We start from the raw sequence: 10052 nt of genomic DNA on the forward strand, positions 1-10052 counted from the left end.
ACACGCACACACATCTAAAAAGAAGACCAAATGTCTAGAGGAGTTATTCCAGGAATGAATGAATGTATAATTCATTGAAGTGCAAGGGTCCCGGGGGTGCCAAAGCTTTGGTATAGGAGGGGTAGAAGCGACAGGACAGGCCTTTCCTCAGGAAAACGGATCAGCTTCCACCACAATAGAAATGGCCAGGAAACAACGGGCAGCCGCATTGCTCTCTTGAAAGTGGCCTGCCCGTCAGCCCGCCCGGGAGTGCTTGCAATCCAAAGACTGTGTGTGTGTGTCCTCTTTGGCTGCTTGTGGACGCACTCTTTGGCGGCGACCCACGCACGGCCAGACAGTCGGCCAATCGGCCAGTCGGCGCGGCCCGGGATGACACGCTGCCGCTGAAACGTCAGCCCTCGGAGGATTTCTTCTCGGGTGAGATGACTTTAATACACTGTTTCATCATTTTTACCAACCAATGTTTTAGCTTATTTTCCGTCTGATTTGTTGTCTTCCATCACACAGGTGGGAAACAGGTCATGTTTTGTTTTCTTTTTAAAGATTTTTATTTCACTTGTCGGATTTAACAATTTAACAAATATTTTATGGGCTTTGTCGACAACCTTTAAGAAGACAATTCTATACATACAGGTCTAAGTGATTATATATTTTTAAAACATTTGTTTTTTGGGGGGTCCGATTTTTCTTTCCAACCAATTTGCCAAGGTGCCTTAGATAATTATGGACAACACATTTAGGCCATGCCATAACATATGCTCCCAAAAAACTGCAATATTTTAAGTGGACCTGTTTAGAATGACAAATACAGTTGCTGATAAAGAATAGCCAAGTGAAGACAATACAAATTAACGTTGTACTTGGATAAGACTCGATAAAATGTCAATGATCACATAGCAAAAGCTCACTTTAAACCTGTGGATTTTGTGTCCGCGTTAACAGTCACGGGTGACGAGGTCATCGTCGGCAAGGGTCAATCCTTTGCTCTGCCATTGAACATCATGTACTTGGACTAAAGTGTGGGTCCTGCTGTTCCACAGTCCCGTTCCATCTCCAGTCCAAGCATGCCCATTCTAAAGAAGCTCCCGGGGCGCTCCAAGAGCTGCCACGACTTCCCCCGAACCAACGGCCAGCTCATTCTTCCCAGGCTCGACCTGGACCTCCGGGACTTGAACGACCTGAACCATCTGCAGGACTTGCACCAGCTGAAGGACCACGGGAAGAACCTCAACCCTTTTGAGAACGTGGACCTGGACCGGGACGAGAGGAACCACGGCGACTCGGGGCCGACCGCGGGCGAGGAGATCCGGGCCGGCGGACAGCTCGACGGAGAGGAGGAGGAAAACGAGCTGAACGCCGAGAGGCACGGGCCGGGGAACGCCAGAGAGAACCCCAGAGAGAACCCCAGGGGGAGGCCCCTGAGGGGCACCCTGGAGCGCATTTGCGGCGTGTCGCCGCTCAAGACCCTGGGGAAATTGGGCAAGGGGCTGCGCAAGTCCGGCCGCGGCGTGTGGGGCCACAACGCCCCCCACTTTGGACCCGGGGACTCCAACACGCTCCCCACGGAGAGGGAGAGAAGAAAAGGACTGCGGCGGAGCTCGGAAGGAATTATGACTTTGTTCCGGTAAGGTCATTAACAAAAAAAACTGTAACAGATCAACCACTTTTCACGTTGACGCATATAAAATCACCGGATAAATTGGCATCTGAGCAACAGTAGGAAGTACAAAGTCAATGTTTCAACTACCAAAAGGGATCATTCCTCCTTTGGAGACTTTGACTAAAAGTGCCATTTTCTTGCCTGAAAGACGTTTTTGAGCCATTTCAAATTTCGAAGTCGAGCACACGTCAAAAATGAAAGAAAAAGTATTAGGGAGTCATTATTGTCTTCCTGTTTACTTTGTATAACTAAAGCACTACTTTAGTATTAGATTAGATGACTTTTTTCATCCCGTATTTGGGAAATTTCACTGTCACAGTAGCAAGAGGGTGACAAAACAGACACTGGAAAAGACATTTTAGACATAAATAAATAGGTCAGAAATAAGCAAATAAAAATAAATAAATAAGAAAATATGAATAAATGAATAAGCAAATATAAATAAATAAATAAATAAGCGTGTTGCTGAAATATATCACACACATACATACATATATCTCTAATAGTATAGTATTGGGACAATAGCAAAGAGTGGCTTTGAAATTCCCCCTGACAATTGACATTCCATTCATTCTGTTGGCTAAAACCATTGTCCCGAATCTTTTTGTCTGTTTCCGATGGGCCCGCGGACGGGACGGCGTGGCGTCCAGGATTAATGGCCGTCGGAAGGAAGCGCGGCGAGAGAGCCTGCCCTGCGGAGCGCTCGGGGCGGCCGGCCAGGCGGAGGCTTCTTCTCGCCGGCCCTCCTTCCTCAGGATGGTCAGCCTCGGCAAGGCCAAGAGGGAATCCGTGTCCGACGAGGCCTCGCGGGAGACCGACGGGGAAACGGAGGAAGAGGAGGAGGAGGAAGAAGAAGATGAGGAGGAGGAAGGACGGAAGCCCACGGTCAAAAGCAGGGAGCCCCTCTCAGGTAGTGCAAATAACTTTTGGACTATTCTTTTTGACGGCAGTCCAAAAGATTCTCTTGGCCAAAAACCCTGACTTAAACCCATTCACGCTTTTAGGACTTGACGCGCTCGCAAAGGCGTTTTTGAAAACCCCGCCCGCGTTCACCTCTCCAGGCTTTCATCCGAAATATATTTATTCCTTTTCTGAAGCGCTGATCACGGGGGGTGCCGGGGCCCGTGTTGTCTTTTGTCCCGGTTCCAAATGAGCGCATCCGCTCTTCTCCGCTTTGCCCTCCACAGTACTGGAGATTCTCCAGCTGGTCAACCACCGGGACCTTCTCCTGGCCGACACGCACATTCAGGAACTGGAGCGCGAGTCCGAGCTGTTGTCCCTGCTGCCGCCCCCGACCGATCCCGTCCCGGATCCCGCATTCGGCCCCGCATTCGGCCCCGCTTTCGGCCCCGCTTTCGGCCCGGGCGGCCCCCCCGGCGCCGTTCCCCCGCCGCGTTCGCCGGCCGACCACTCCCCGGGCTCCAACGCCACCCTGGATTCGGGCCGGCGGAAAGAGAAGGACGTGGAGCTCCTCTACGAGGCTCTGATGCGGGAGATGTGGGACGTGGTGCGCGAGTCCCTCCGCCAGCCCAGCGCCGGTCCCAACCTGGGGCTGGTGGTCCTGGTCATCCAACAGGAGGAGCACGCCGACGCCACCTGGGCTCTCCGGGAAGGGGGCGAGCCGGGGCGCCGGGCGGAGGACGGCGCCCTGCCGAGCCGCCGCCCGCGGCGCCTGAAGAGCAAGTGGAGGGACGCCGTGGCCGAGGCGGCCGACTGGAGTCTCCCGCAGCAGGTGGACACTCGGGCGGGGGAGCTGGCGACCTACCTGGAGCGCCTGAGGAGTCGCATGGTGGACGACCTGGACGCGGCCAAGAGGAACGCCGTGTCCATTTACCCCGAGGAGTTCTCGGCCTTCCAGGTCTACGTGGAGAGTTACCACGGGGCCGTGGCCAAGCGGCTGAGGACTCTCACCCGCGGGCCCTTGCAGATTACCGACGTCTACTCCTTGCTGGACTGGTTTTACAACATCTACAATCGGTACGGACGGTGGCCGGCCGGACGAGTAAACGCCGCCGCCGCCGCCGACGCCGCTTTGACGTAGAGACCGTTTTTTTTCCCCGTCTGTTCAAGTGACGTTCTGGGAAGCATCGGCACGGCCACGCCCATCAACTACGCCTCGCTGGAGCCCATCCTGCCTCCGGACACGGTGGACCTGTTGGAAAAAGAGTGCCTCAGCATCGTCAAAGTGAGAAAATGTTTCTTTGGCGGCCGGTTGGAATTGAGCGCCATGGCCGCCTTGCTATCGCTGTCTTTTTTCTTCTCTGGCTCGCTGGCAGGAAAAAGTGACAAAAGAGTTGATTCAGGTTCTGGACGACGAAGAAAGGCGATGGGCCCAAACTCTGCACATCGAGGAGTATCAGTCCCAGCTAGCGCGCTCCGTCATTCAGGTATGCATTTTATTTTGTCGGACCACGTGAAGACACGGCGACTTTACAAAGCATTCCTTTTCACCGTTTCAGAGGCTGAAAGTGGACCTGGACAAGTCTACGGCCGTCAATCAATTCTTGGGGGCAAGAGTGGCCCGCTTTAGTCTGGTGGGTTTGGCGGATTTTCTCTACAGGTGAGTGGAAAAACTTTCAAAAGTGGACTCAACGGTTCACGAGGGTCTGCGTTGACTCCCAATTTCAGCCTGGAAATTCAATTCAATTGAATCTTAACATCTTCACGTGGCAAAGCGTGACCGCGACGAGCCATTTTTAGATATCAGATCTGGCAAATTGGAGTGTTCCGCTAGAAACGGCGTGGCTCGGACTAAACCCGAACGCGTTGGATGGATTTGTCGCCTCAAAGCCAACTGTTGCAGTTTCCAGAGAAAAGTGGAGATGTTTCACGAGACCCAAGCGGAGTTCGGGGATCGAGGAGATGGATATGTCTCCAGGACCGTGGCTCTTGTCAACTGCTGCCCTCCTCTCAGGTGAAGCCATCTTTTCTTTACGGGACGGGGAACGGCGAGAAAGCGTGTGGGTTGACGTCCTCTGTGGCGTGGACACGCTAGATCTTTGGTGGAGCGCTGCAGGCAGTGTGACCCACAGGCCAGCAAGGACTCGGCAAAGAGGGCCAACTCCTCCTTGGACAGGATCATCAACCTGTCCGTTCGGGTCTTGACCGAACGGCTTTTTGAGCACATTCGGGTGAGTAAATGTTGACTTTTTTTTTTTTTCTTAACTGGAGATCATTCACCCCAAAAAACAAAGACCCGCCGTAGCGTATCTGATTTAACGGATCCGGACTAAAAGAGTCCTCCTGGGATCTCATTCTGCTGTCATTTTCAGCCGTTTTTCGACAAGATGATCAAGAGAAAATGGCTGAATCACACGGACACCTTCGAGGGCATCGAAAGCGGCATCAAGCAGCATTTCAAAAAGTTCCGAAGGATGGATCCTCCGCCATATCAGGTACGACGTCTCGACGGGGAAATCCCATATAGTGTTTGGCTTGAGGTCAGGAGACCGAAATTCTTGGATTTTTTTTTTTTCAATGCACGTAGTACTATTTATTTGATTTGATTTGATTTTTGAAACGACACAGACTTTGGTGGGTGAGGTGCACCGTCGGGTGGTGGTGGAGTACGTCCGGGCCATCATGCGGGCACGCCTCATTTGCACCTCGTCCAAGATGAGAAAACGGATGGCTTTCCGCTTGCAAGATGAGGCCAAACAACTCAAAGGACTCTTTAAGGATTTGGTGAGTGTGTTTGCCACCTTTTGTCATTTCCCGTTCCTTCCCTCTTACTTCCTGTTGATTTTAGGGCACCTCTGGGTCGTTTCCTGTTGATTTTGGCTCACTGAACACAGAGTGACCCAGGAATGTCCCCGAAGGAATATCAAGGGACTCCAAATCAACAGAAAAGGCCCTGCCCATGCCCTGAAATGAATGGGAAGTGACCCGTAAATGCCCCCAAAAGCGGGAACACACACGCCGATTGACAGCGCCGGACGTCCAATCGAGTCATAGCGGATTGGGCGTCTCGCGAAGGCCACTGACGGCGCTAGACGCTTAATCCAGTCAAAGTGGATGGGACGTCGGGTGGTGTCAATGGCGGCCGATGAGTCAACAGACACTTTTTTGAGTGGAAAAAAATGGCCCTGGTTTTCCAACGTAGACTCTCCGTATCTCCTCCACCACGTACAATAGCTGGTGGAATGCTGTGGCCGGCCGGTGTGTGTGTGTGTGTGTACGCCGCCGGCCTGCCCCCCCCCTCCAACTTCCCAGGTCGCAAATGAGCCAGACGGTGTTGAAAACAAGGGCGAGTGGTGAAAAATGGCCGCCGTCAGTCCGATGGAGATGGATGAGCCCGGCTTACGTTAGCACTAACCCGAGGGGTCGAAAGAGGCTATAAAACAAGCATGTTTGGCAGACGGGCTGGCATTTGGCCCCTTTTTGTGTGCCAGTTCAAACGAGTGTCCGTCACCCGGCTTGACAACAGGAAGCCGCTGTGTTCGGAGGGAACTTCCTGTTCCTGTCAGCTGGGGGACTTTGAAGGGAGTCTGGCATGGCCTTGGTGGCCTTTTGCTTCTCTCTTTTTTTCCACTCAAAAGTAGGATGAAGTGACTGTGGAAAGTGGAAACTGAGATGGGGGGGGGGATGGGGGCGGGGGGCGGAATTTGCAAAATGGACCTTGGCTAAAAATAACAATGGGCAAAATTCCACGCTTCTGGGAGGAAAAGCGGGGCTCCAAAATCTTACTCATCTCTGACTTGTCCTTGTAATGAATTAATTAGTCATTGATTTCACCTGTTGTGGTCTTAGCCAATCCCCGCCTGCCTCTTGTCTTCTAATCCTAACCACTTCCTCCATGTGGGAATGAATTGAGTCAATGTAGGATTTTCTCGGCACCTTTCAGGAATCCGGTTCCTCTTGGTTGGACAGTCTCATCTTCCATTTAGCCGACATCATTCTCCTGGAAGACACGCCGTCCATTCAGATGGAGGTGGCCGTCCTGGTCAAGGAATTTCCAGATATTCGGTAAGTTTGACCCAATGAAAAAATGCTTCGGAATGTGCTACAATTTTATATTTGTATTTTTTGTTTTCAATCCCCGACGGTCTTTTATGATTGACGCTCACCGCTAGGCCTTCACGGCATTTGTTTTGGCCGCGAGCCAGATGGGGAAATGTACGCCTCTTTATCTGTTTTTTTTTTGTCACAATGGATCAAAACACGGAAAGGAGCATGAAAACATATCATGCGTTAACTTTGCTATTTTTGGAGAGTGGTAAGGGGCCGTCGGGAAAATCTGATAAGGTCGAGATGTCTCGGGCTTCCACCGAGATGACAGTTTGCAACCTTAGCGCCCGTGACGCACAACTCTCCAAAGAGCAGACGGGAAACGGCCGCCGAGTACTTCCTGCTCCTGCCACGCTGCGGGAGGAGACAGACTGGTGCCATAAAGCCAGAGATAGATAAATAGATAGAGAGAGAGAGAGAGAGAGCAAACAAAGCGTCAAACTGGAGAGCAAAGAGCCGCTGCACCCGCGCGCGCGCGCCGCCATCTTGGCTCAAAGCCGTACCCTTTGGGAATGGATGGCTTCCGCTCATCGGGCCCGTGTCGTTCCTCTCCGCAGGCAGAGGCACGTCTCCACCCTGTTGAACATCCGAGGGATGGCGCGCCAGGCGGAACGTCTGGAGATCCTCAACGTGGTCAAAGACTTTCAATGCGGCTCGGCTCTCATCCGCCGGGACGGCGCCGTCTTCTCCGACGTCCCCCTGGCCTCGGAGGCCCGCTGCGTCAGTCTGGGCCTCCGCCGCCTGGCCATGGCCGTGGCCAACTGGTTCTCCGAGCACCGGCCCGGGCGGCGGGGCGCCAGGAAGGGCGCCGGAAGCGTCCGCGTGCCCTCCGCCGAGAGTCCCAACGTGGAAGAGGCCAATAAGTGGAGCAGGGAAGATTAGCTTTTGGTGGGAAAGTCAGAAGAGCAGTCGCGGTCGTCCTACTGTGACGGGAGGCCAGAAAAGTACTGTACGTACACGTGCACCTTGACAAAAACAACACAGAGCAAAGAAACTTGACTAGAGGTACTGCTCTGAAACAAGCCATCTAGTAAAGCGCCATGGGACTTCATTCCCCATCTTTGACCCGTTGTGAAGCAATATAGCAAAAGACGTTTGATGTTTTGTTTTTTCATAATCTCGCCGGCCATGTATTCCGTATCCTTTTTTTTTGTTCGATATAATATTCCACATGTAGTGACGTGTTGAACCTTTACTGTGAATGGTATGGATCCATTGCTGGAAACCTAATAAAGACCCATCGATTGGGTGATGCCACTTGTGTCATTATGGGTAGCGTCATTTCCACAATGGAATGTATTGACCCGATGACAAGACGACCCCCTCTTTTTCAAGTTTGAAAAAAAGACTCTTTGAACACCAAATTCAATTTTTAGACACAAAATAATGACGGTATATCTCAAACAAAGTTCATGTCGTTGTTTTTTAAGTTATTAGCCATCCAAGAAAACATTACTCTTATTATTATTAGTTTTCTTTGGTATCTGAGCCATTTCTAAATGGCCCACACACTCTGGCACATGCTATATTTTTGTCTCTCTTTGATTGCCACCACTTCTACTGGGGTTCTAGTCCAAAAAAATCGGGTCTAAATAACCACTTCTTATTGAGTTCACTGTTCAATATATTAGACTTGTAAGACAATTGTCCCGCTTCTAACTTGAGTTGTTGTGCTCGTCAAACATGGGCGTGCGACTCTGCGGCTATTTTAAACAATAGCCACCAAACACGGCGCGTTCTGACGCAGGAACGACGTAAACACACGTGCACCCAGACGTGCGCTTTTATATTGTTTATCTTATGAAGGACGGGGCCGTTTTGTTGGCGATTCCAAGCCCCGGAGCAAAATGTGGGATTCCACGTGACGACTTTATGACGCTCTCCCGACGCGGGTGCGACGGCCCCGGGGCCAACGGCGGGATGTTTTGGGATAAACAAAGATTTCCTGTTGTCCCATGAGGTGCCAGCGGACGCTTTTATTGGAGCCAAGTTTACGTTACGCGCCGGAGGGAATTTCCTCTCGCTTGGAGGGAGGGTCCAGCCGGGAGGGGGGGAGCAGGACTTATTTGGGACTTTTTAATACTTTGCAAATTCAACATTGTATCTGACAACTCATAATTGTTCTTTTGGGGGTCCGGTTGTCCGGAGATGGAGAAAATGGCTGGCGCGTGGGAGGCAAAATAAATTGTCGGCGTTGCGATGGGCGCCATTCCTCCATGATTTTTGGCCTGGCCTCAGGTAGTTAAACATGCATATGTTTTTATTTGAGCAAATTCCACGAAGCCGTAGCGCCGGACAGGAAAAACATTGGATTGGCTTGAATGTTAGCTTTGGCAATCCCAATGGTCAGTCGTATTTTGCGCAAAAGAATTTGGCTCGGTGAAGACAATGGCAGACGGACGGACGGACGGACGGACGGACGGACGGACGGACGGGGAGCTCGCGTCGACATCTTGACGGAGGCTCCTCTTCGTCCATCTCCGAGTTGCGGAGGAGGAGGAGGAGGAGGAAGAAGAACAGTGGCGAGCGATGGTACAATGCAATCCCTGGGAAGTACTCCCCTACTTCCTCTCATTAACACGACGGCGATGGAAAATCCATCTGGCTGCATTTGCTGTTTGTTTTGGGAAGCAAGCAATTGCCCTGTCTTTGTTTTCACTCTCATGCAATTTCACCCCCGCCACTTTTCTTCATTCTTTATGTCGTTGTTGATATTTTTTTTTATCAATAGTGGCATTCCAAAGTTGGGAATGTAGTCTAGGGCTGTCCCAAATGATGGGTCTTTTTTTTTTGACTAGTCTTGCCATTATTTGAGGGGTGGTTGATGATTAGTAAGCCACATTTTAACACTCAAGTTTTCAGAAGGCTGGTGTGAGAGTGGTTAGCGCGTCGGCCTCACAGTTCTGGGGTCGTGGGTTGGATCCCGGGTGGGTCCTCTCTGTGTGGAGTTTGCAGGTTCTCCCTGGGCTTGTGTTGGAGTCATACCTGTCAACCTCTGCCGATAACTGCCCTTATAAATGATTATGATTCCCCTTACAAACCCCCAAAAAACCTTACAAACACCGTACGATTTGTAAGGTTTTTGGAGGGGTTTGTAAGGGGAATCATAATCATTTATAAGGGCAGTTATCGGCAGAGGTTGACAGGTATGTGGAGTATACTCTGGTTTCCTCCTACTACAACCCAAAAGCATGCTAACTAGGCTAATTGCATGCTAAATTGCCCCTAGCTGTGATTGGTTGTCTGTCTCCTTGTACCCTGCGATTGGCTGGCCACTGATTCATGGAGTCCCCCACCTGGTTCCCCTGCTTAACTGGAATGGGCTCCTGCACCCCCCCCCATGACCCTTCTAAGGATAGTCGGTTCAGAAAGTGAAAGTTTTGAT

General features: G+C 51.4%; 1 protein-coding gene across 2 annotated transcripts; it reads left to right on the forward strand.

The window, feature by feature from the left end:
• The first annotated feature begins 219 nt into the window (after nucleotides 1–219).
• LOC144068048 (exocyst complex component 3-like protein 2) lies at nucleotides 220–7924 on the forward strand. Of its 2 annotated transcripts, none has more exons than XM_077592242.1 (13): nucleotides 220–417; nucleotides 1041–1624; nucleotides 2311–2570; nucleotides 2848–3637; nucleotides 3731–3845; nucleotides 3937–4047; nucleotides 4120–4220; nucleotides 4464–4574; nucleotides 4656–4791; nucleotides 4933–5055; nucleotides 5189–5344; nucleotides 6504–6625; nucleotides 7225–7924. In XM_077592242.1, exons 2-13 carry the CDS (start codon nucleotides 1065–1067, stop codon nucleotides 7547–7549), a joined length of 2910 nt encoding a protein of 969 aa, XP_077448368.1. In that variant the 5' UTR covers nucleotides 220–417; nucleotides 1041–1064; the 3' UTR covers nucleotides 7550–7924. The 2 variants fall into 2 exon arrangements, with proteins under 2 accessions (XP_077448368.1, XP_077448367.1); XM_077592241.1 differs by having other exon boundaries at nucleotides 335–417; nucleotides 943–1624.
• The last annotated feature ends 2128 nt before the right edge of the window (nucleotides 7925–10052 follow it).

The sequence above is a fragment of the Stigmatopora argus genome, chromosome 22 (genome assembly GCF_051989625.1).
Source record: "Stigmatopora argus isolate UIUO_Sarg chromosome 22, RoL_Sarg_1.0, whole genome shotgun sequence".
Taxonomy (NCBI): domain Eukaryota; kingdom Metazoa; phylum Chordata; class Actinopteri; order Syngnathiformes; family Syngnathidae; genus Stigmatopora; species Stigmatopora argus.

Bases quoted from the DNA above. Each gene is read 5' to 3' on its own strand.
- LOC144068048 (XM_077592242.1), top strand. From the start codon at position 1,065: ATGCCCATTCTAAAGAAGCTCCCGGGGCGCTCCAAGAGCTGCCACGAC. The intron at 1,625-2,310 runs GTAAGGTCATTA...CGTGGCGTCCAG, and splicing joins GGAATTATGACTTTGTTCCG to GATTAATGGCCGTCGGAAGG. The intron at 4,048-4,119 runs GTATGCATTTTA...TCACCGTTTCAG, and splicing joins TAGCGCGCTCCGTCATTCAG to AGGCTGAAAGTGGACCTGGA.